The 26,475-nt window shown below is 38.3% G+C and overlaps 1 protein-coding gene across 1 annotated transcript; it reads left to right on the forward strand.

The window, feature by feature from the left end:
- The first annotated feature begins 12,788 nt into the window (after positions 1-12,788).
- Positions 12,789-25,699, forward strand: rpn1 (ribophorin I). The gene is made up of 10 exons (XM_028824055.2): positions 12,789-13,174; positions 17,133-17,197; positions 17,717-18,023; positions 18,208-18,417; positions 20,223-20,415; positions 20,711-20,810; positions 22,554-22,692; positions 22,939-23,058; positions 23,800-24,045; positions 24,555-25,699. Exons 1-10 carry the CDS (start codon positions 12,932-12,934, stop codon positions 24,735-24,737), a joined length of 1,806 nt encoding a protein of 601 aa, XP_028679888.1. The 5' UTR covers positions 12,789-12,931; the 3' UTR covers positions 24,738-25,699.
- Positions 25,700-26,475: the final 776 nt, after the last annotated feature.

The raw sequence follows: 26,475 nt of genomic DNA on the forward strand, positions 1-26,475 counted from the left end.
ATAGTAAGTGATTCCAATACAACCAAAAATCCCAATATGAAATCCCAAGAATATTCGAAAAACAGCATGAAATGTCAAAAATCCAGAAAATCACTAAGCACATTAAATTCATAAAAACTGAAGAGCTCCTGACTCCTAAGCTCATTTGAAATGAACCACCAGGAACTGTGGAAGTCCCTTAAGATTTATAGAATGTAGGGCAGTTTCTTGGCAATGACTGGCATGTGGCCCCAACTCTCAGGGAAGCACCCACAAAACACATGGAACATAACACAGGCTTAGATACAGATCCAAAAAAACGTAAAGAACATCCATCTATCCATTATCCAACCCGCTATATCCTAACTACAGGGTTACGGGGGTCTGCTGGAGCCAATCCCAGCCAACACAGGGCTCAAGGCAGGAAACAAACCCCAGACAGGGCATCAGCCCACCGCAGGTAAAGAATATTGTAAATCTTAAACAAAAGAAATAGTAACACATACAAGTACATCACAAATGTTCAACAAAGACTCAAAAAGAACATTTGAATCCCAGCCAGGGAAGTAACCCTGGTGGAGATATGACAACTGGAAACTTAATCCTGTTAGCTCCCATACATCCAAATATATATTGTTTCAGAAATGAAGTATTCTGTTTAAACATCCCTGCCTACTGAGCTTCTCCAAGATTATGCAATTCCATTAATGCAATGAATGTTAATCTGAATCTGGATAAATTGGCTATAAAATAGATGGGAGGTTGAACGCACAACTGCAGGCATGTCATTACAGTCAAACGATTAATGAATAGACTCTTTTCATCTATCAAACCTAGGTATGATGCTGTATTAAACAGTTAATGATCATCATTTCAACTCCCTGGTTCAAAGAAGGGACAAGTTAACATGACTGCAACTGACAGCTGATTGGTAACATCAGTACACTCTCAAAACAAGCTCAAAATCAGTATTTATTGCTGAACCAATCCCACAAACAGATAAAAGTGCTAATAATGAAAGTTTTTTTTGTATTGAAAACACAGCAGGATTTTTATGCTTCTTGAGATGTAACTTCAAGATGTCATATAAAAAATACAATGTAGATGTAAGAAAATGGCTAAGATTGGTACCCACTGTTTTACTTGTAAAGTTGGAAAGGACTGTGCTTCTTAATCTGATGTTGCAAGGGAGAAACCCACATGGATGTTTTTAGAACCCAGCACATGCAGCACTGAGCAGTGTCCGACTGAATCACATCTACTATATTCGTTCACTGTGGATGATACAAGCATAGGCAAGCCTGTATAAGATATATTGAACAAGTACTGAGGGAGCTGTATATGGGGTGAGTGAATATTTTCACCCCTCTCTTTCGCTGTCTCTTTCTGCCTCTTCTTTGATGTGCATGTGCATATCCTGCACCCGTGGTGGAGTTTATAGTCCTTAAACTGTAAATACAAGTACTGTCTGCCTTGGCTTTACTCTGTTTTGGTGTTAATTGAGTAGTTAATATAATCCTCAGCATTTTATTGATATATGGTTTAATTACTATATTCTTATATTATGCCTATAGTATACACTGTTGTGTTCAAAATCTAATGTGTTTTTAAGTTGGTTGCATTTTTGTTTTAGTTGCCTGGACTTAATGCTGCTCTTTGGTTAACTCTAATTTTAATTCTGAGCAGGTTTATTCTAATGGTATTAGTTAATTTGGATCAGTTCAGGATGCCAGCTCATGGTGGCACTTACCTTTTGTTACAAACCATCTCTTCAATCTGGTGCTTGATTGACTAGTGTGTCAGAATCACTGCTATTTGTTTAACTTTGACTCTTTTGCTAAGAGTGTGCTTTCTTTTGACATAAAGCCCCCATAATAGTTTACAATGCTTAGGAAAGCCCTGAGCTCCAAGGTATTTATAGGTGTAGTTAGCCTTCTGAACTGCTCTTACTTTGTCCTCTCATAGTTGTAATCCAATACCATCAAACACATTGGCCAGATATACTGTCTGAAGTCAGGAAAGCTTACTCTTACATTTTGTTTACTCACAGGTGTGATATAAAGGCGCTATATTACGCCCAACCCGACACAGACTCACACTGAGGCACGTGTAAATCACAAAGGACTTTTATTTTTCTTCACCTGTGGGTGCATGTCTTCCCCATGACCCACAGGCAATACATAGTCCAAGTAAGCACAAATCCAAAACCACAAACACACTCCCGTTTGGCACCATCACTCCTCCTTGACAACCTCGTCCTCTTCCTCCCGATTCTGGCCCTGAGTGGTGGTTCATGGCCCTTTTTATAGCCCACCTGGAAGTGCTCCAGGTGTTTGATCACCTGTTTCTGATTGCACTTCCAGGTTGGGCTGTATAGTTGTCTTGGAAACTGCACATCTGACATTGTGGTCAGCAACACAGGAGCGCCACAGGGGACTGTACTTTCTCTGATCCTGTTCAGCCTATATACATCGGACTTCCAATACAACTCCTGCCACGTGCAAAAGTTCGCTGATGACACTGCTATCGTGGGCTGCATCAGGAGTGGGCAGGAGGAGGAGTATAGGGACCTAATCAATGACTTTGTTAAATGGTGCGACTCAAACCACCTACACTTAAACACCAGCAAAACCAAGGAGCTGGTGGTGGATTTTAGGAGGCCGAGACCCCTCATGGACCCCGTGATCATCAGAGGTGACTGTGTGCAGATGGTGCAGACCTATAAAAACCTGGGAGTGCAGCTGGATGATAAATTAGACTGGACTGCCAATACTGATGCTCTGTGTAAGAAAGAACAGAGCCGGTTATACTTCCTTAGAAGGCTGGCGTCCTTCAACATCTGCAATAAGATGCTGCAGATGTTCTATCAGATGGTTGTGGCGAGCGCCCTCTTCTACGCGGTGGTGTGCTGGGGAGGCAGCATAAAGAAGAGGGACGCCTCACGCCCTGACAAACTGGTGAGGAAGGCAGGCTCTATTGTTGGCATGGAGCTGGACAGTTTGACATCTGTGGCAGAGCGACGGGCGCTAAGCAGGCTCCTATCAATTATGGAGAATCCACTGCATCCACTAAACAGTGTCATCTCTAGACAGAAGATCTATCTATCTATCTATCTATCTATCTATCTATCTATCTATCTATCTATCTATCTATCTATCTATCTATCTATCTATCTATCTATCTATCTATCTATCTATCTATCTATCTATCTATCTATCATATGATTTATGGTTTATAAACATGCAATTCATTTCAACAAGGTACATAATAAAAAGCAGTTTTATCTGTTACACATGTTGCAGTCACATGTTTCTAGTCATCTGTTATTGGTGACCAGGATGTTTTCATTTTCACTGCCCTCTAATTTCCTTGCACTGCCAAGCAAGCCTCCAATATGATGGACTTTCAGTTAGTGTCATTCAAGATTTTCTTAACAGCCGCATGTTTGGAACTTGTCTAGAAACTCATGCAAAATGCTTGTAACCTGCCTGTGTACTGAATACCAACACATCTTCAAAAATCTCAGACCTGCTTCTATTTACTCTGTTGCTGTTAATTTGCTACCCAATTTTCAATGTCCCAGAGAGTACTTGTTAGTTGAATATTGTACTGACAACACTGCCAGAAAGTGGGTGATTCATTTCATTAGTTTTTAGCTAATTTGTGAGGGATTAGGTATTGCAGAAGAGGAATATTGTAGAATGAATTTGAATTCAGAACAAAACACCAAACATTCTAGCAACCTTTAATTCAAGAAAAGACTGCTCATGGCATAAGATGATGTAATCCTTGTTAAAACTACCAGTATAACATTTCACATCTAATTAACTGCTACGTTTGTTAAAACACCATCCTTCTTCCTCACTTAACCCCTGCCTGCTGTGCACCTTGGAACTAATAACTCCTGATCTGCAGGCCATGATACTGTTTATGACAGATCCAGTACTCAGCTACAGGCATTATTGTGAAAACACTGCCGTAAGCATATGTTTCATTGTAAGGTAGCCATTCTATGAGAGCTCAGAATTGTTCTGCCCATTAACACAGAGACAGGAACTGCAGCAAATTCACCACTTTGCTAAAGTCTACCACAGCCCTTGCCATCAGTTCTTCACTGCCAGAGTCATCTTGTTCCTGCACCCACAACTATTAATTCAATGAGCATCACATCTTCCACCTTCAAAGCCTGCTCGCTGGATCTAGGCAGGGTATATGCAATTGCTGTTGGACTACAGTTCCTCTGTCAAACTATATTTCTCTCAACTATTCCTTGCTTCTTCCTCTCCTGTTATGGTGGTTTTAAATTGAGATGGTAGGTCCATTCTCCCTCTCCTACTTTCAAACAACCCAAAATTACCAAATTAGGCCATTTTTAAATGTCCTGACACAGGGCCAACCTCTTAGGTCTGAATGTATATATTCTCCTGAGTTTCACCCATCTGGACACCTGTAGATGGTCTATGCTCGGTGTCAGTTGTTGGTGCTTTCAGAAGAATTTGTCTCTTTACACGGGTCTCAGTTACATCTCTGCCTTGAACACATTTTGCTGCTTCAGTACATCTGCTATATAGCCTCTAAGAGCAAGTGGCTTCTGTCTATACACTGTTGACCTCTATGCCATGGACAAAGAAGTAATCCCACATAACTATTTCCTTCCCACGACTGAGAAATTCAACACCAATGTGATATTCTAAGCTTTGCTAGGGCATCTAAAATTTGGCATTAGAACACAGCACCAACCCCTTGTTTGGTGGGTAATTACTGTCATGAAAGCCTTTAAACTGTCTCCCATGCACACACGCACAACATAGAATAAAGAGAGGTTTAAAAATATCCCAAGCAGAAATGTCAAAACTCTTTCTCTTAAGCAGAGGTTTGACTTCTGCAGATTTTAAAGAGTCTAGAGAAATACTAAGCTATATTGACCAGTTAACAATATCACATATACTTTCTATTAAGCACTCTGAAACTTATTTGGAAAAGCCTGTAAGAACAGGTTCAATGATGCAGGAGGACTGTTTGAGATGAGCGATTAGTTTGCAAAGTTAAGAAATATTTATATATAAATGTAAACAGGTTTGTTGGTGAAATGATGCATTCTGATTAGCACATGCAAGTAAGAATCTTACTATACTGTGTACATGTGACAGTACTGACCCAGTGAACTTATGAATAGGAAAAGGGTCAGACTTACTCTGTACTCAAAGTCTGTATTACATTAGGTCTTACATGATTTATTTTTCCAGTAAAAGATTCTGCAAAAAGTATACATGTAACTACTAAAGCTTTTTTCATCTAATCTATAGGTGGAACTGGGCCTAATAGACAGTCAATATATTTCATAGTTATACAATCTACCAGCAATTAATTGTACCACAATATTCAATCACCAGCACAAAAAGGAATATGTATGCTGAATGCACAAGTCAATTGAGGACCCAATGACATTTCTAACCTAGACTGGGCCATGATCAATACCACTCCCAATTTCATCTTTATGACCATGCACCAGATTTCAATTGCAGACTTGATATTAATGATTTTATGTAGAATATAACAGCTCTATCAACAAAGTACAGCATTTTTCAGTAGATACCAGTACTATATTGAAATAACTGTTGTTAGTGCCGTGCTGGACACTTTCCCGGCTGGGACGCCATAATGTAAGGTCAATATGGAAGGAGGCATAATCTAGCCAGGATGGGATTGAAGCAACAACCCTTACAAAAGTGATAAATTAATAGATAATATAGGGGACTGCGGTGGGTTGGCACCCTGCCCGGAATTGGTTCCTGCCTTGTGCCCTGTGTTGGCTGGGATTGGCTCCAGCAGACCCCCATGACCCTGTGTTCGGATTCAGCGGGTTGGAAAATGGATGGATGGATAATATAGGGGAGTTGGTGCATTCAGGGCAGTTCATCATCCTGTACGGTAGATGGCAGTGCTCCCTGGCATGAACCCAATAAGGACATTTGGAGGTATGTATGGGAGTCATAGTCCTGGGGAACAACCCTGTCAGGGTCCTTGGGTGCCACCAGGGGGTGCTGCAGGGAGAGGGACTTCCTGCTTCAGGAGGCTTCCATCTGATCTGGATGTGCTTCTGTTGGGCTATGCTGCAGTACTGGAAGTACTACCAGGTTTGACAAAAAAGTGAGCTATTCAGCCTCCTTCAGGCAGTCGGAGTCGGAAAGCAGAAGGCAAAGCTCACCTGGAGGAGGAAAAGGAATAGTAGTTATTGGAAAGGTTGTGGAATGCACTGAATCTGTGAAGGTATTTTGTGAAAAATAAAAAAACATTATTTTGTACCTGGGACTGATTAGTATGGTATGTCTGGGGTTTTGTGGCTCAGTGGAATCCCCTGTCTTTTACATTGTTGATAAACAAACAAGCACAAAAGGCTGAAGGCCTGTGCGCTGGAGCTAGGGAGAGTCCCAAGGCTTTGGAAAACATCTTGCATCACCCCAGTCCCAAAGGTATCACATCCTAGTGAGCTGAATGACTTCTGGCCTGTCACTCTGACGTCACATGTGATGAAGACAACGGAGTGGCTGCTGCCTCACCACCTGAGGCCATGGGTCCGCCACGCCCTCAACCCTCTGCAGTTTGCATATCAGGAGAAGGTGGGAGCGGAGGATGCCATCATCTACATGATACACCGATCCCTCTCCCACTTGGACAGAGGCAGTGGTGCTGTAAGAATTATGTTTCTGGACTTCTCTAGCGCCTTCAACACCATCCAACCTCTGCTCCTTAGGGACAAGCTGACAGAGATGGGAGTAGATTTATACCTGGTGGCATGGATCGTGGACTATCTTACAGACAGACCTCAGTATGTGCATCTCGGGAACTGCAGGGCTGACATTGTGATCAGCAACACAGGAGCGCCGCAGGGGACTGTACTTTCTCTGGTCCTGTTCAGCCTATATACATTGGACTTTCAATACAACTCGGAGTCCTGCCACGTGCAAAAGTTCGCTGACGACACTGCTATCGTGGGCTGCATTAGGAGTGGGCAGGAGGAAGAGTATAGGAACCTAATCAAGGACTTTGTTAAATGGTGTGATTTAAACCACCTACACCTGAACACCAGCAAAACCAAGGAGCTGGTGGTGGATTTTAGGAGACCCAGGCCCCTCCTGGATCCCAAGATCATCAGAGGTGACTGTATGCAGAGGGTGCAGATCTATAAATACCTGGGAGTGCAGCTGGATAATAAATTGGACTGGACTGCCAATACTGATGCTCTGTGCAAGAGAGGACAGAGCCAACTATACTTCCTTAGAAGGCTGGCGTTCTTCAACATCTGCAATAAGATGCTGCAGATGTTCTATCAGACGGTTGTGGCGAGTGCCCTCTTCTACGCGCTGGTGAGCTGGGGAGGCAGCATAAAGAAGAAGGACACCTCACGCCTGGACAAACTGGTGAGGAAGGCAGGTCTATTGTAGGCATGGAGCTGGAGAGTTTGACATCTGTGGCAGAGCGATGGGCGCTCAGCAGGTTCCTGTCAATCATGGAGAATCCACTGCATCCACTAAATAGTATCATCTCCAGACAGAGGAGCAGCTTCAGCGACAGACTGCTGTTAATGTCCTGCTCCACTGACAGACTGAGGAGATCATTCTTCCCCCACACTATGCGACTCTTCAATTCCACCCTTTGGGTAAACATTAACATTATACAAAGTTATTGTCTGTTTTACCTGCATTTTTATCACTCTTTAATATTATATTTTATCAGTATGCTGCTGCTGGAGTATGTGAATTTCCCCTTGGGAGTAATAAAGTATCTATCTATCTATCTATCTATCTATCTATCTATCTATCTATCTATCTATCTATCTATCTATCTATCTATCTATCTATCTATCTATCTATCTATCTATCTATCTATCTATCTATCTATCTATCTAGTACAATTTAAAAATATGAAGATCTTGTAGTCTAGGTGAATTAAGTTAAAACTTTATAAGCAAGTAGAATAGAGGTTAGTTAGCATAGTAAACTCTTTTCAGGAGCTCACCCAAATATTACTGATTACATATTGGTCCATAGCCTTTGGAATAGGTTCTTAGCATTTGGAAAACCTTAGTGATAATCCCATAGCTCAGAAGCAATACACTAAAAAATGGATGACCTGCACCTGTGTTTAACAGTGTGTTTAGAAATATTCAGCATTTTCTGTTGATGGAGATTGATAAAACTTCATTCAAAATTCATCTTCTATTGTTATACAATTTTCTTGTGCATCACAGCCAGCAAGGTACAATAGGTTTCACTTCCTCGCAGCAGTTAACTGCTTGTCCTTCTAATCCTGACTCCACACTCAGTGAGCCACTGTGTCTCAAAATTTCTTTAAATTCCCTGCCATTGTTAATGTCTGGGATTCCCCTAGCTCCTAATTCTGTATACTAACTTCCAGGAGTTATGCCTCTTGTGTTCTTTTACAGACCTTATTCTCACTAAGTCATTTATTGCTTGTCAGAAGGTCAGTTATCTGTGACAGTTGTTGGGTTGTATGTCCGTAAGTCTTTTGGGAGATATTAGATGCTTTTCTACATACTTCAGTACTCTATCTCCCCCAAGCCCACATACGGTGTGTACTGACATGGTCCATGTTAAATGAATCCATTGATTTGTGCTTATGGGGCAGTGTAATGATTTGGGATGTGTTCTATTGACACACATTGAATCACTTGATATAAGCAGAGAAATGTTTGAATGTCACTGAATACCTGAAGATCCCATCCATCCATCCATCCATCCATTTTCCAACCCGCTGAATCCGAACACAGGGTCACGGGGGTCTGCCAGAGCCAATCTCAGCCAACACAGGGCACAAGGCAGGAACCAATCCCGGGCAGGGTGCCAACCCACCGCTGGACACACACTAACACACCCACATACCAAGCACACACTAGGGCCAATTTAGAATCGCCAATCCACCTAACCTGCATGTCTTTGGACTGTGGGAGGAAACCGGAGCGCCCGGAGGAAACCCACGCAGACACAGGGAGAACAAGCAAACTCCACGCAGGGAGGACCTGGGGAGCGAACCCAGGTCCCCAGGTCTCCCAACTGCGAGGCAGCAGCGCTACCCACTGCACCACCGTGCCGCCCCCTGAAGATCCCTTAATAGCAAAACTCTTTATCTTCTATGAATGAGCTTTTTGTGTGGGATAATGTTCTGTGTCTTTTCAGTAGTTTGGCGAAACTGACAATTAATTCTTCCTATTGCAGTGCCTTCACCAGTTTCCAAATATCAATCTAATTGAGCATCAAAAGTATGACTTGGATCAAACTACTTAGACTAAACATCCATTACTAACCAATCAGCAACAAATATGTATCACAATAGAGTTGGTAACGGCAAACATACTTTTGCAACCAGTTTGACGACATTTCAGGTTCATACCCTCACAAAGTAAGGCTGCTCTGGAGACAAGCCTGGGAATAACTCACTGCACTTAATATAGTGGCTCAATGTATGATTTCAGTAGTAAATCACTGTTGATTATAATAACCATCACCATAATTACCTATTTTCAGAATTTTTTCTAATGATTTCCTTTTGTATTCTAAGAGTTTCCATTATTTGAAATATTCCTCCGTAATTGTAAACTGCACTTCCCAGTGAAGATACTACATAAGAAACATGGTGAGACATGCAAGTAAAAGTTTCTACATACTCTGTACATTTCACAATAAACTTGAACTTATTACAAAGGTACTAGTGTCAAGTGGGGAGAAGATGGAGAAAGAAAAGGGGAGCTGGAAAACACAGGCCCAGAACTTTATTAAATGGGTGGAGGCAGTCATTGGAAGGAGAGATAAATTAGTCTTCTTGCTTGCCTGAATTGTTCACCAGGGGTTAGTTTTGGGCAAGGGTGAACTAAGTGTGGTCCCCAGGGCTTGAACCATCATTCCCACAGGGTATTATGAGCATAATACATAGCATGTAATGTCAAAATTTAAGAGTCTCCTTAACTTGAATATACATATATTAAAAGAGAGAGTATGCAATGTCAGAGCTTAGAATGATTCTTAATAACTATCAGATCAAAGTATCCCATGTGTAATAGACAGCACATATAGACTGGTATCCCGAACAGGATGGAACAAGAATTCTAACCTGGCCAGGAGGCCAGTACAATGGAAGGACTTGGGGAGATGAGCACTGAAAGATATTTTCTCCCCCAATACTCTAGGTGGCAGCCTCCTTGGGTTATGATTCTCAGAAATTATTAATATTTCTTCATTGCCAAATGACCTTTGCAAACCATAAATGATCAATCAACAACAACATTCTGCCTAGGTATGTAGACCTCTCTGTGTCAGAACGTGAAGGGACAGCTTTATTTTCAAAAGAGATTACTCACTGCTGTGTGAAGTAACAGGTAACAAAGTGCAAATACCTAGCAAATAAGCTAACATGTTTTTCACTTGTGATCCATAAGGCATTTCAAATGATTGTTTTGTTGACCGTTACAAAGAAACCAGCAGCTCATCACAGCTGATATCAGACCACATTTGCAACCTGCATTATTTTTGCAGTGCGTACCTCTGGATCAATTGCTGTGCATGTCTGGGCTCAGCCACAATTACATCTAACAAGCCTTTACTTATGAATAGACTGAAGTTCAGTAAGTGATCATGTATTTCTGATACATATATCTTGTGCATTTTCAGTTTTGAAAGTCACACATATATTCGGAAATTGTGTCTGTGTTAACCATTTGAGCAAAGTCATCACTTTTGAGTGCTTCACCATCACTGGAACTGGAATCTACTGTATAATGCAGTCACTAACCATTTCTGAAGAACTGTCACTAACACAACAAATTGTTTTCTACTTCTCAAAATGTTCTCAAGATGAGTAAACTCAGAGACAACAATGTGTATGTAACAAGCAATGGACAAGTTATCTCAGGAATAACAATAATTATGTTAAAGAGGATATGATGAAAAACAAAGAAAACCTGTTAGTTGATTAATTTCTGGATATAGCCCACGAGGCCCTGGGCTCCATCCCAAGTTAGCATTAACAAGTGCAGAAGTCCGAGTGTGGTCTCTGGATAGTTCTGGCAAGCCACAAACCATCCTTCACCCAACACATGAGGAGGCAAATCTCTTGTGATGCTTCTTGCACATGTTTGTCAGGAAACAGTCAATTAGGAACCAAAAGGTAGAAAAGACTGTTTGTGAGCATGTCAAAGCTATCCAATAGGGCCTGTGCAACAAGATGTTCCCAGGCCAGAAGACATGTTATCAGTTTTTTTTTTCTTCTGTCAGGCACCATATACCCAATGTTGATATATGCTTAGTTTGCTGGTGCACGTGCATTTCATTAGAGGCAAGTTTTTTTAACAATATTAAAAAAAAATTAAATGCAAACATCAATGGCATATCAATGTCTTAAAAAAACAATATACTCTATAAGCAATTAACATCTGAGTAGCTGAAGAAAATATCATACATTACACTAAGGTCTGTGTGTATCAGGTCCCTGGTAAATTTCAGTCTTAAAAATCATTAGATGTACCATCTGTTGGAATGACAAATGCAAGGCATTTTATTACTACTTGCATTACAAAATACATTCCAATAAATGGTACAATGCAAATGTTAATGCTGAGGACAAAACTGATTATTTTGATTTCAGCTCATCTTAGATGGGTAGCACAGCCAGTCAACAAACGTTACAAAATTAAGGAACATACATCTGATTTCAGAAGAAACACCATTTTCCCACAGAAAACAATCATCAAAGACCTGGAAATGGTGGTTGTTGACAGTTATTATAAATATCTACGGACAATGATAGACTTTAAACTGACTTTTACATAAAACACTGAAGCCATTTTCAAAAAGGGACAGCAGTGCATCTCCTGTTTATGGTAGCCAAATCTTTCTAATGTGAGTCCTTCCATCATGTCACTCTTACAAATCTTGCATTGAGTCTGCCTTTTGTTATGTTCTGCTGGTCTGGTTTGGAAATCTTAAGGCAAGCAACAAAAATACAATATATCAAATTTAAAAATGGAGCAAAAAGTAAAGACTTTACAGTACAATCTCACAGACCTGTTTAACAAGCAGAGTGCATTCTGTCTGACAGGACTCACCCACTACATTCTCAATTTGTTGCCGTCAGGTCACAGGTTCGGGTCTCAAGCATAAAAAGCAACCAGTTCAAATACTCTTTCATTTCAATTGCTATTAATCTTCTAAAAATTCTATTTAAATAAACATTTACAAGCATAAATCATAGGGTGAACAGTTATCATCATCAGTAAAGTCTACTTGGTAGTCTAATTCTTATATTTAATACGTTAGAGCTGATGGGACACCGTAAGTATTAATTGCTACATTTTTATTTATTTGTACTAAGTTTTTGCTATGTGTTTTAATATTATGTCGTGATCTCTCTATACAGCCTGATTACAAACTACTTTTCCGTCTTGGCAAAGTAAAACTGAATTGAATTGCCCTGAATTGAAGAATATTGTATGGGAAGTGCTGCTAAAAAGGATTTCAGCCACTTAATCTTACAAATGTAGACTTGTAACGCCAAATGCTTGTAGACCACCATCGTTCACTTCCCAAATACAATCCACATTCATGTGATTATTTGTTCCGATCGTTTTCTCTGATTTACCACATTTTTAACTGATTCATTTTGCCGCACATTTTTTGGGCATTCCCGTGAAGCCACTGCAGCGACAGCGTGAAGACACGCGCTCAATCGCTATTGGCTACAGTTTCCACGTGCTCTACATACAAGCTATTGAGAGGCTGACGCGAGGGTGCCGCCATCTCATCCCCACCCCGACACTGGATTGAATGAGTCGTCATCCTAAAGGCCCAATCTCCTCCCATTTGAAAAGTCGGCTTCCGTTTCCTAGGCTATCCTCAAGAAAGCCAGGGACTGCAGGTTAGCCCCGAAATCGTTACTGGAGATGCGGCTTTTTCATTCATATTTTAGCCTCCTGGCTTGCTACCTGCTTGCGGTGGCCGCCGCCGAGCAGCATGAGGCCTCCCTTGTAAATGAGGATGTGAAGCGTGCAGTGGATCTCAGTTCCCACCTGGCCAAGATCACAGTGGACTTGATTGTTTCAAACCAAGGGACTACGTCTGTCTCCAGCATGTTGTTGGCGCTGGATCCAGAACTGCAAGACCACCTGGCTTACATTGGAGTTGGGGTGAGTAGCTACAGTTAAATGCCACTCAGATGCAATTTGAAGATTCGCGCATTTATGGAGAAGGCTGCGCAAATGTGATCGTTTAGTTAAAGAGAAATTGCCAAGCAGACACATTTGTGCAAACCTTTTACAGTAGAACTATTCTGTTTATGAAAATGTTGCACTCTGCCGAGTTGTATAAATATCCGAGAAACCAAGATGCTTCAACATGGCTTATTATCCAGGTAATGTTTCCTGATCGTATGAAGTTAGTAAGTAAAGTAGTAACTAGTTGTTAGAATGAACTGGTGCTTGGCATGTTTTCTTATTTAGTGTCACTACAGAAATCTTTGGTTTGACACGTAAGCACAAGACACTGAGCAAGTCTCTGTAAAATGGAGGCGTTGGGCTATCAAGCGCACTCCTACCGACAGATGGCAGTGTGGTGGCGAATGTTTTAATTGCTGAGATACGCTTGAACTTGTTGTAGGATAAGGAAGGACGAACAGCATGCAGGGAAACCCGGTTGTCAACGTTCGTACAGCATTCTGGGATAGACAACTGTTGAGTTAATACCTGAAGACAACAATGTGTTCCCTCGATTGACACGAGACAATTTGACGTGGAGGATATAAAGCCCATCATTTTACAAGAGATTTGTCGTCCGCTGGCACAAGGGGGCCTAATGCTGTAGACTTTAAAACTGCTGATGATGTTCTTAAAATAAAACGGATTCAAAATTAATTTAAAAATTAGCATAGTAAATGGCATATTTATTCTTTAGTATCTCAAAAATTCTGTGGTACAGAATTTATACTTAAAATACTTTTTTGACGTTGGGAATATTCCTTTGCATCTTGGTAGTTTCCATAAATGGGTTCTCCTTACACGGCACAATTTGGATAACATTTTTTTCCCTCCGATATTTAATATTTGAAACAATAGATATATTGAAGTTGGAAATAAAACTTTAAAGAAAAAAATTTGGTTATAATGGCATTATTTTTGATTAAATACTAAACTATAATTGTTATAATAATGCATTTTATTTATAGGACACTTTACACAAGCAGTAAATCTGAAAGTGCTACATAAAAAGTTTTAACAAAGGAAAAGCAAGATGAAAACATAACAAAACGTTAATCTTGAATATTGTCCCGTAATACATATAATTGAATGAAATTTTGGCTCTTTTTGTGGTGATTGTCCAATAGTACAATTGTCCAATGTGTATTTGTATTTTTGAAATGTTTTTTCGTCTTGTTCCTAATTGTGGGATAAACTAACATGTATTCAGATGGATTATGTTTTAGAAACACTTTCACAGCTTCATCAGTCTTTCTGCTCTTTAACATCCAATTAAAGAAAAAATGTTGGGAGTTTCTAAAGAAGGGCAGGTGATATATTTAGTAAATTATTCAGTAGTCACTTTATCAGACTTGATGTCATATTGCCAGAATATGAGTGTACGCATACAGTCTTGGCCAAAAGTTTTGAGAATGACAAGTATTGGTTTTTACAAAGTTTGCTTTAGTGTTTTTTTGATCTTTTTGTCAGATGTCTCCATGTACTGAAGTATAATTACAAGCATTTCATAAGTTTCAATGGCTTTTATTGACAGTTACATTACATTTATGCAAAGAGTCAATATTTGCAGTGTTGGCCCTTCCTTCTTTTTCAAGACCTCTGCAGTTCCCCATGACATGCTGTCAGTCAACGTCTGGGCCAAATCCTGACTGATGAAAGCCCATTCTTTCATAATCAATGCTTGGAGTTTGTCAGAATTTATGGGTTTTTGTTTGTCCACCCAACTCTTCAGGATTGACCACAAGTTCTCAATGGGTTTAAGGTCTGGGGAGGGTCCTGGCCATGGACCCAGAATTTTGATGTTTTGTTTTCCGAGTCACTTAGTTATCACTTTTGCCTTATGGTACGGTGCTCCATAATGGTGGAAAAAAGTTTTGTTGGTCACCAAACTGTTCTTGGATGGTTGGGAGAAGTTGCTCTCGGAGGATGTTTTGGTACCATTCTTTATTCATGGCTGTGTTCTTAGGCAAAATTGTGAGTGAGCCCAGTCCGTTGGCTGGGAAGCAACCCCACACATGAATGGTCACAGGATGCCTTACTGTTGGTATGACACAGGACTAATGGTAACACCTTTTCTTCTCTGGACAATCTTTTTTTCTGGATGCCCCAAACAATCGGAAAGGGGATTTCATCATAGAAAATGACTTGACCCCTGCAGTCCAATCCCTGTACCTTTTGCAGAATGTCAGTCCGCAGACCTCCTTACTGCGAGGCAGCAGCTTTTCCACCACACTTTTATGCCCCCATATGTTTGAGTATTAATAGTATACATTATTTAAATGAAGTCAAGAATTCATCTGTGAAATGTAATATACATACTTTAAAGTATTTCATCAAAGAAATATCAAGTATACATCCCTAATAGCATATAGCTCCAAGAGGATAGCTTTTCGAAATGTAATTCGACTTGGAAGCCAATCCTCATCATCATCTGTAAATATGTGCTCTCTTCTAATTCTTCAATTTGCAATGTTTTCTAACAACACTAAAGCAGCTATGGTAGTTGGATTAGTTTGGCCATTCTGTGCACCATTACATTGTTATAGAATGATTACAATCAAGCAAATTAAATTTGTAAATGATGTGCAATCAATTTTTTGTGTATTTGATAAAGCCTGAATCAAAAAAAGAAAGGGAAAATACACAGAAACAGTAGCACTGCTTTGACGCTGGGTGCCGCCTGTTTGTTACACCGAGCAGAAACGTGCGTATGCATGGTGTGAGGCTGCTGTGAAAAATGTTCATGTCTTTATGCCAAGTTTAGTTTTCATACATCTCAAATAGAGAGTGGAAACAGGTGTGCGCAATGTTATGTGTATGCACCCTTTATACATGAGGCCCTTGGTACTCTGTATTGTTTCTTTTTTCCTTGAATGGCAGCCAAACAAAAAAATGCGACATCAAGTAAACCAACAGATGACCACACAAGTTGGGATGTTAAATGGCAATCAATTTCACTCCAACCAGTTTCCTAATCAGAGGCTGATGCTTGTTGTTAATTTAAACCTGTTATTTAATTTAATGGCTTGTTGGTGCTCTCATTCTACCATAGCAGACATTTCTAAAACTGATCTTTTTTTTTTTTTTTTTTTTTTTTTTTAAGAGCACCATCAAAATGTTTTGTAGACCTGAGCAGATTAACAATGCTGAGATACTCATCTTTCTTTATTTTTAGGTATTGTATGAGGGATACAGGTAAGCTGGTCATCTGTTGGCTTACTTTTTTTCATCTCATTAGCGTTTGGCTGCTAATTAAGGAAAGAACAAATAAGAAGTATGAGTCTTGACTAGCAAGTCCACTAAAATTAAGACAAAGGAAGTTCATTGGCTGCAACAACTGGTCACTACTTAAGAAAATGGTTAGAATGAAAACCTGTAGCAATTGCAGAATAGAGGTTTCACACCCATGACTTGAGCAATAATAGTTCTGTTTGACTAAGGTTTAAAACGCCCTATTTGGGTTCCTGTCTTAACGTGTTACCGCCTGAAGAAATGTGCTGTTGAAGTCCACATCTGCTAAGGGTGGTGTAATATTACTTGATATGTCCCATATCAATAGGACTGGCCTAAAGGATCCAAATTAATTCACTATACCATGTTCCCATTTTGATTCCATTATCATCTACTTCTGTGATATAACCTGCACATTTACCTATCACTTTTGCCATGAATTGATCATGATTTAAAAAAAAAATCTAGGACAGCCCCATGATTTTATCTAATTCTCTCCATACATAACAAAGCTATAAACATTCATTTGAAATGCATGGAGACTTTTCCAACATTTATGGAGTTGGCAAAGAACTAGAGTAATTGCTGGTTTTATACAGATAAAGCAAAAATTGTGACAGACTGGTTTTTGGGTACAAAGTAAAATCTTGTGTCTTAATAGGTTAAAGGAGAGGAAGAAGAAGATAGTAGCCTGGAGCTTCAGGAGACGACAGTGAAAGAAAGAAGGCGAGTCACAATAACTGATTTTTTTCCATCAGTCTAATGATAACTGTTAAAGTCAAATCTGTGTATGTTCAACCATTTTTTTTGTGGTACTGTGAATTGCATCTGTCATTGGTTGCAAACTTAGGATCATTTTATGTAGCAAGATATATTCTGTAGAATTGATCAGTGGACTATGTTAAATACTGTTAAATTTTATTTTTTTTATATCCAACTGTCCAAATCACCAAGTGCTGTGTCATCCCTTGAAAGTCATTGTATCTACTTGTTTCCTGTATAGAAAAGAACAAATGTTTATCAATTTCTGTACGTCTTGCTATTAGAAGTTAAATTTGTGAGCAGTTGACTGTTTAATCCAAATCAAATGTAAATACCACAAACTCTTGAAAGTTCAGGTTACAGGATGCAATTTAGTTTAGTATGCCACAGCTGAAGTACTAAAAAAAATGTTCTCACCCATGGTGGTTTGCACATTTCTTGTGCTGGTTCATTTTAAATAATTATTATTTTTCCTTCCCACAGTGGCAGATTTTTCATTGCACGCTTCAACTCTCCCCTTGCTAAGGGCAGCAAGCTAAAGCTTTCTGTGGACACTGTGTACACACACGCCTTGCTACCCTATCCTACTCACATCACCCAGGCCGAAAGACAGTTTGTGGTGTTTGAAGGAAATCACTATTTCTATTCTCCATACCCTACCCGATCTCAAAGCACCAGAGTACGACTCGCTTCCAAGAATGTAGAGAGTTACACGAAGCTGGGAAACCCCAGCAAAAGTGACGAAATAATAGAGTATGGACCTTTCCAGGATGTAGCTCCTTACAGTCAGGTACCTGTTTTAAAAAAAGTAATTTACTAGTTAACCATTAAATAATTTTATATAAATGCTATCTATATATTTACATTTCTAAAGATATAACCATTCTTTTCTTGCATGCATTGAAGTAATCTCATTTCTCAATTTGGACAAAATAGGTTCTTAATATATATTGACCTGTTTGCATCTATTTTAGGATACTTTGAAGATTCACTATGAGAACAACTCTCCCTTCTTGACTATCAGCGCTATCACACGCACTATTGAAGTCTCTCACTGGGGTAATATTGCAGTTGAAGAAACCATTGACCTCCGCCACACAGGTGCTATCCTTAAGGGGCCCTTTTCCCGTTACGATTACCAGAGGCAGTCTGATAGTGGCATCTCCTCCATCAAATCATTCAAGGTTTGAATTGTCATAAAAATTGGAGAGGGAATAATCTTCTATTGTACTCTGAAAATCAGAAGACTGGGATTCTGTTATCTTAATATTTACTGTCTTTGTGCACATTGAGTATTATTGTAGGGTGATAACATGGCACTATGTGTTCTGCTACTAGTTTTTCTTGTTGTACGCTTGCTGTTTATTTTATGTATCAACTAGCATCTTGTGATAGACTGGTCAAAGCTAATTATGGGTATTTCATTTAAAGACCCACCATTTGATTAAAATCCTGGCATTCAATAATAATGTCAAATGAATGAACGACAAGGGCATGTTATTCATTCATAGTTTTTCAATTACCAAGTTGTTTCTGCTGCAGTTTGTTGGTAGTCTTATTTTGTCGATGGAACAATAAAGGTGGATATACCAAGGTTACCTCACTACACAATTTTTAATGTTTGTGTCAGTGATTATTGGCAACACATGATTTATACAGAAAATACTGTTGATTATATGCTGACATTACATTTAATTTTTATTATTATTGGGGATCATATGCACAATAAGTACATTGCTGGTGTTACTGCTTCCTGCTGTATGCTGAATGGTGCTAGTATAGTTGTGCCCATAATTTGAGCACACTAATTAAAGGTTATATGGGTGCATTTATTATTTATGAATATTATGAAGTAAAACTTTCAGGATTTTTGTGCTGATCTCTGTGATGCACAGCACAAGCTGGCAGATTTTGAAAGTATTCTTTGTAAACTTAGTAGTTAATTTAAATACTTTATTTCTCATAGCAGTTGTTGTTGTTGCCTACTGTTTTTTAAATTCTGCTGTGTGTTTCTGGCCTGTTTTTTGTTTTAAGGTTAATTGAGTTTAGCATTGCACTGGATAAGAGCATTTTAGCAAAATATAATGTTGGTCATTACCATCCGTTTGTCTCCTTGGATGTGCTTTCTTCTGCAACTTTGATTACTATAATCTATCTTCAACTGCAACTAGTTTTCTTCTACCCAGCTGCCATATTTGATCTTGGGGTGTGTACAGTACACTGAATAACTTTATCTTACCTTTCTAAATTATTTTTCTGTGATTTGCCGTTTATGAAAAAGTAAGTTCCTGTCAAGATTGTCTACACATCAGCAGAATTTGGTCATTTGATGATCAAATGCCATTTGTTGTATGCTTAAAGCATTGAAAATGTACCTATACTTGTTTGACTTACTTCTGTTGAATGCTTCATTTCATAATGACTAGGCAAAAAGAATAAAGCCACAAAGACAGTATTTGATTCATCATTGTATGTGTGGTAGTGGCAAACAGCTTTGTTCCCATTTGTTGCAAACTATTCTTAAAGGAGATCTGGATAATATACAGCAGATTCAGTAAACTGAATAGCTTTGTGAGATACTCTTCTTGGTTTCTTCCTCAATCAGTACGCCTGGTAATTTTCTACATAATTTGTTGTTGCAATAAAATTTATGCAAGTGTGTATGAGGTTGAGCTAGTCGCCCCAGACTCTTCATTCCTTGAGAAATATTTCTAGACTGTGACTTTGCCATTTCTTTCTCTCTCTTGGACATTGCTCTGCCATTTTTCTCTCTCTCGGACATTGCTATGTGACACGACTGTTTTAAGAATGGTTGTTTGCTAATATTGAAGATCAGACCACCCTTATTTTTTTCCCCCTCAAACCTCGATCATTTGAAAGGGGAAGTGGCATAATTATTTTTATTTAATGTTTGCAATTAAGATATTCACATTCTCATATTTGTTTGCAGAGGTTCAAAGTAATAAAATATTTTACTATTCCATTTTAGACAATTCTACCTGCAGCTGCTCAGGATGTTTACTACAGAGATGAAATTGGGAACATTTCCACAAGCCACTTGCTTATTTTGGATGACTCTGTAGAGATGGAGATTCGCCCACGTTTCCCTCTGTTTGGTGGCTGGAAAACACACTACATAATTGGTTATAACCTACCAAGTTATGAGTACCTCTACAATCTTGGTAAGCAGCACCGTAACTTAATTTGTGCAAATAACTCCTGTAGAGTAGGTTCATTTTTAAAGCATCACATATTTCCGACAAGTTCCTCATCTAGCAGAGAAAAGTACTGTGTAAATCTGATGTGTTAACAGATGAAGAATGAGTCAGAATAACTGAAGTAGTGGCTTTGGCTATATGTTTTACCTATGTTTCGCTGGTGTTTCAGTTTTGGGAACCTGTGAGAGAGATATAGATATAGATATATATATTTTTTAAACTGGATTTCTTATAAAATTCTCTGCTCTCTTTATACCAGGTGACCAGTATGCCTTGAAAATGAGGTTGGTGGACCATGTTTTTGATGATCAGCTTATTGATTCCCTCACCGTTAAAATTATCCTCCCAGAGGGTGCCAAGTAAGTTGATTTTTATTTTCCTTTTGCAAAATCTATGATTATTTGGATTTGCCTGCTAAACCTCTCAATTATGCAAGAATACTTGGACAAAATTAAATGAATAATTAAATGTGCAAATAACTGCATGAAATGTGAGCATAAATGTGTCATGAAATATGGCTTTTGTTGCTTTTTTTTCTCCTCCTAATGCATCATGAAATATGGCTTGAAATTAAAAATGTCACTTTCACTCATGGGACTTGAGAGGGTGGGCTCCAGCACATACTGCATTTTGATTGGTAATCATCTTATATAGATTGTCAGTGGGGAAGATGGAGGTAAATGAGCACAAGAATTAGAAAAATGCTTACTACTGCCATTGAAATTAATTCTTTTGAAGTTGTCAAATATTTAAAAGAGAAAATTGAAGATTTATCAGAAGAAATTGCAATATTGGCTGCCCTTGTAGATTATAGTACGTTAATAATGAAACTCTTTCCGAAAACATTGAACAACTGGTGCAACAGACTAGGTTACATGCCCTGGATACCCATCCTTTGACATTGTAGCTGAGTCAATAGAACACTTTTTTATGTAGTTTAAAATTGATAGGATGCTGATCTATATGATTTATCAGAGAAGACAATCCTAAGTCGAATGAGCTAGTTTGAGATATACCATGAGCTGCACCTGTATCAGTTTAGACTGCACTTTGACATGGAATGCTCAAAACGGTGCCAACTAATGTTTTGAACTGAATATCTGACCCTTGTTTTATGAGTCTAAAGTCAGGTGCATATTTGTAGCTACTTTTTCAGCCACCTTTACAGCTCTGATCAGTGGCAAACCGTTTTTTTACATAGTATTTAATGGTGTGTTTTTGGAGGAATATTGGGGAAAGTTACATAAGCAACAAACAACATATTTCACGACACATTTACTATGCTCACATTTCATGCAATTTTATTTGTGCATTTATTTATTTAATTTTGTCAGAAATGTTCCTCCATACTCAATTGGGGTGCCCCCAAGGGTGTCCTATTTCCATGCAAAGATGCAGTGGTTCTCTTTAAAAATTGTGTGGTATTGCTTGAACCCCTTGCTGTGTTAGAGAGATTTGGCCCAGCATCACTACATAGAAAGTTTAAATTCAAGCAGCCAAAATGATGTCTAATTCTTTTTAGTCTATACTAAGAGCGTCTGACCACATTGGAGGGTGGAGAGATTGACTTATAAATTTTAAAGGCTCATCCGAGGACTAAACTGTAATTTTACACTCTGGTGCTTTGCTTGCAAAACTGCTGCCTCTGTGCCATTAGTGAACAGACTTAACTTCAGTTGTGAGCAAAGTTCCAGATTGCCTGAAACCTTCCATTTGTGGCATCGATAGGACTGTAAAATATATATTAACACCCTATGCATGTGTATTTATTGATTTATTTGCCAGCAGCAGCAGTGTGAAAGCAATTAACTCTATGTAAATGTTCACAGGATTGGGGGGTACATTTTATTTTAAAAATTTGTTAAAGCAATTAATTCATTGTGCTAAAGTGAGTTGCTAGGAAATATTTGGGTCAGTAAGTACTTTTTTGATTAAAATTTGTTTCCTGAGCACATTATATTTTCATTACTCATGACTTGTCTGTGTAGCGTGGATCCAGTACTTTTTTTTTTAAATTGCCTACTTGTTAATCAATGTTTATGTGCAACCTTTTCACAGATGTGATTAGTCTTGTATACATTAATCTAGTTCTGTGTTTGCAGGAGCATTCAAGTGGATACTCCCTATCCCATACAACGTTTACCTGATGAATTGCACTATACCTATCTGGATACCTTTGGTCGGCCTGTTGTGGTTACTCAGAAGAAAAACCTTGTAGAGCAGCATATTCAGGACATTGTGGTTAGTGATCTCTTTGCATGTGTTTAAGAGAGTTGTTTAAATTACTTAGTGGGAGTAGAAAATAATTTGGGGTTTGTTACCTTTTGATTGCCCATTTTATCCTTGCAATGGCATAGTTGCTTACATTTTTTGTTATATACTGGTTTTGTGTCATTTAATAAGAAACCTTCAATAGTTTTTGTAACGGCATGTGGTTCACTTTGTTATTATTGTCATTGATTTCTATACATATTCATTTTTTTTTAGGTAAATTACACCTTTAACAAGATCTTAATGCTGCAGGAGCCTCTACTCGTCGTTGGGGCCTTCTACATCCTTTTCTTCACTGTTATTGTGTATGTTCGCTTGGACTTCTCAATTACCAAGGTATTGGCGATATCAGATTTTAATAGTTTTTACTGTAGGTTGGCAAGAAGCCTATAGTGTGTATTACATCATCAAACATTGTTTTAGGTAACTGACTTAGGTTTTCCTTCCTGTGAGCAGTTTGTAAATTTATAGACTATGCAAAGTCAGATTGTTTCATAAATTGCCTTTATTGCTTTATTGTAAACTTAAAAAGTGATCCCTTTATTTAACAGAAAATCAATTAACATTTAGAATCCGTTTTATGTCAGAAGTGTGGTCTTAAGAGAGAAGTGCATAAACAAATTTCCTCAAACAGAAAGGAATGTATTATGAGAAATGGGACAGTATTCTACAGGACTTGGTGTTTTTTTTGTTTTTTTTTGGTGTTACTTTTTATCTATAACCATGTGAAACGTAAACACTTTCAATATTTTAGTAATAAAATAACAGCCAAGGAGGAGGTGAAGTGCATCCGAAATAGTAAAGGGGAATTAAAATTTTCAGACCGCGAAATATCGGGTGCTCTAAACTTGCATTTTTCTGAAGTCTTCACAAGTGAGGAAGTGGATGGCCTCCAGCAGTAACACGGATTACTAAGGAGGTACTGAAGGATTTGGAAATTATAGAGGGAGAAATACTGCTCAGATTAAACAGGCTGAAATAAGCAAAACACCAGGACCAGATAATATTTTATTTGAATATAGTGACTTAATATGAATATATAAGATAATCAAATGCTTTTCTCCCTCCTGTGATCAGGATCCTGCTGCAGAGGTAAGGATGAAAGTTGCATCAATCACAGAGCAGGTTCTTACCTCTGTCAACAAACGCCTTGGGCTATACCGTCATTTTGATGAAGTGATCAACAAATACAAGCAGTCACGGGACACTGGAGCACTGAACAGTGGGCGCAAAACTCTAGAATCTGAGCACCGCACACTGACCAATGAAATTGCTTCTTTACAGTCGCGCTTAAAGGCTGAAGGTTCTGACCTGGCTGATAAGGTGTGTTTGAATCAACTGTTGTTCCTATGCATTTTCTGTTATTTTTTTCATCTGCTTTTTGAACAGAGTAGAATACCTTTGTTATTTCTAGAAAAGGTTTGTATGCTTTCTTAGTGTTTCATGTAATTTGGATGAAATATTTATTTTGCTGTTTATTACTTAACCCTACTTAATACTGAGAAAAATGTGTGTTTTTGTAAACAAAATACTTGACTTGTTTGGTTTTGTAAGCAAAATACTTGACTTGTTTGTGTATAGACTGTCGGCTACAGTAATGGTAAATCTTGCTAATTGAATGCACCCCCCCATCCGCTAAACTTTTTTTGTAAAAATCTTGCTGTCTCATTGCAATGTAGTAGGTTTTTTTTTTTTTTTTTTTTTTACAATTTTTTACAATTTTTTACAGAGTGCCTCTATATTGTCTACTTGTACAGTATGTGTGTTTTAGCCACATTGGCTTCTCTTAATATTCTTAAATGATTAACTGACTTGATATTATCTTGCTGTAGGTTGGAGAGATCCAAAAGTTGGATGGTCAGTTGAAGGAGCATGTGATGCGCTCCTGCCAAGAAGCTGAGCGGTTGGTAGCAGGTAAAGTGAAAAAGGAATTGTACATTGACAATGAAAAACAACTGTCTGCCAAGCGCCAGGAAATCATCAGTCGTATTGACAACCTGCTGGATTCTTTGTAAAGCAGAACATTTCTCTTTAGTGAAAATGTCACCTTTTTCAAGCATATGTCTGTCCCGTCTCCACTGCTGAGCATGGGAAAATGTAATAATTTGAGCAAGCTGTGGGAGAGCAGCACCAATAAGGAGTGGCCTGCATTTTTAGTTTTGTGGGAAATTTAATAATTTGAGCAAGCTGTGGGAGAGCAGCACCAATAAGGAGTGGCCTGCATTTTTAGTTTTGTGGTCCAGGTTGTTCCTTTATTGAATATCGATTAAGTCTATGTTTCCATGTGATACTCTGAAGGAGACCTGGATTAACTTGTATTCATTGGTGCTGTCCTCAAATGTGAATCCAGCACCAATGAAATGTGAATGCTGTAACAAAAAATGGCCCCTTTAGATAAATTGCTATGAACTTACATTTTTGTTTGATGTTTATTTTTTTTAAATATATTTTTTTTAATTTCTACAAAACATTGTATGTTTTGCATTGGATTTTTTTGGCTACCCTTTGAATTTTTCTTTGTATAACTGAAGAGAATATCTGAATTCAGCACAGTTGTTTTAAATAAAAGAGACTGTGATACAAGATATTTGTGTGGTTTTGTGGAAAGGTAATTTCTTTTTACTTTTTTTTCTTTTTTTAAATAATAAACTGAAGAGACACAGTCATTCATTAAGCACTATTTTTTGTTTCTGTTGTCTTGCTCTTTGGATTTCTTACTCTTTTCTGTCTTTTTGTAAATTACCGTCAGTTTAATTTTATATTAATAATAAAAAAACAATAATAATTTTTTACTGTGATGGGCTGATGTCACTGAAATTACTTGGAAAGGGTTTTCTTTTTGGCTGTATTCTGTAAAGGTGGTTTGTCTCAGCTGTTGAAAATAAAACTAAAAGGTTTGATACACTGCTCAAAACAATAGGGGGAGGGAGATTGTCAGTATCCTTACTTGTAAAATAAAGTTGCCAGATTGACCTCATCTTTTGAATTTTGCTGTGTCTCTGTGCTACTTTTATGACCGATGTCCATTTGCTTTTAGACAGTTCTGTCAATTTTTTACATTCAGTTCCCTAGGTTTTACTAATTTTTGTATTGTATTGTGTATATATAACCTGCTGTTATAATAGTGCTTGTTGCATTGACTGATTTCTATCTTTTATACCATACAATCCTATTTAACCTTCATGCAGTTTTTCAGTTTTATTGTCTTTGGCTATCCTGGAATATAGAGTACCAAAGGAAGTAAATAAAAAGGTAATTCTGAAATATGCTGCTCTGAGATACTGAGATGGCTCGAGATTCAGAAGAAAGACCAATACACTTTTTGTAATAAGTAAGTCATCTAATTATTACTAAATTCAATTTCAGCATTTTGTTTCAATGATGTAGTTACATTTGCAGAAATTGCAATTATTGCTGGTTTTGTTTCAAAATTTACCAAGACTTTTTTTTTTTAACACCACAACTCTTCAGAGTGATACAATTCTGAAGAACTCAGTTTATACCAGAATTATTAATTTGAGTTTCTCTTGGTAGTACTAGATAGAATTATTAATTTCAGAGTTTGTTATTATTTTATGTTCAAAACAATGACATTCTCCTGAAGTTATATTGCACCTTTTAGGCAGGTTGTCGGCCCGCATATTTTGGTGAATATCACCAGTTCTTGCCTGCTGAAGATTGAAAGTGCCCACATTTAACAACGTTTAGACGTGCAAGGTCCTTCTCTCGATGTACAGTGTTGACACACATCTT

This window comes from Erpetoichthys calabaricus, chromosome 18 (genome assembly GCF_900747795.2).
Source record: "Erpetoichthys calabaricus chromosome 18, fErpCal1.3, whole genome shotgun sequence".
Taxonomy (NCBI): domain Eukaryota; kingdom Metazoa; phylum Chordata; class Cladistia; order Polypteriformes; family Polypteridae; genus Erpetoichthys; species Erpetoichthys calabaricus.

Bases quoted from the DNA above. Each gene is read 5' to 3' on its own strand.
- rpn1 (XM_028824055.2), top strand. From the start codon at position 12,932: ATGCGGCTTTTTCATTCATATTTTAGCCTCCTGGCTTGCTACCTGCTT. The intron at 20,416-20,710 runs GTAAGCAGCACC...TCTTTATACCAG, and splicing joins TGAGTACCTCTACAATCTTG to GTGACCAGTATGCCTTGAAA. The intron at 20,811-22,553 runs GTAAGTTGATTT...CTGTGTTTGCAG, and splicing joins ATCCTCCCAGAGGGTGCCAA to GAGCATTCAAGTGGATACTC.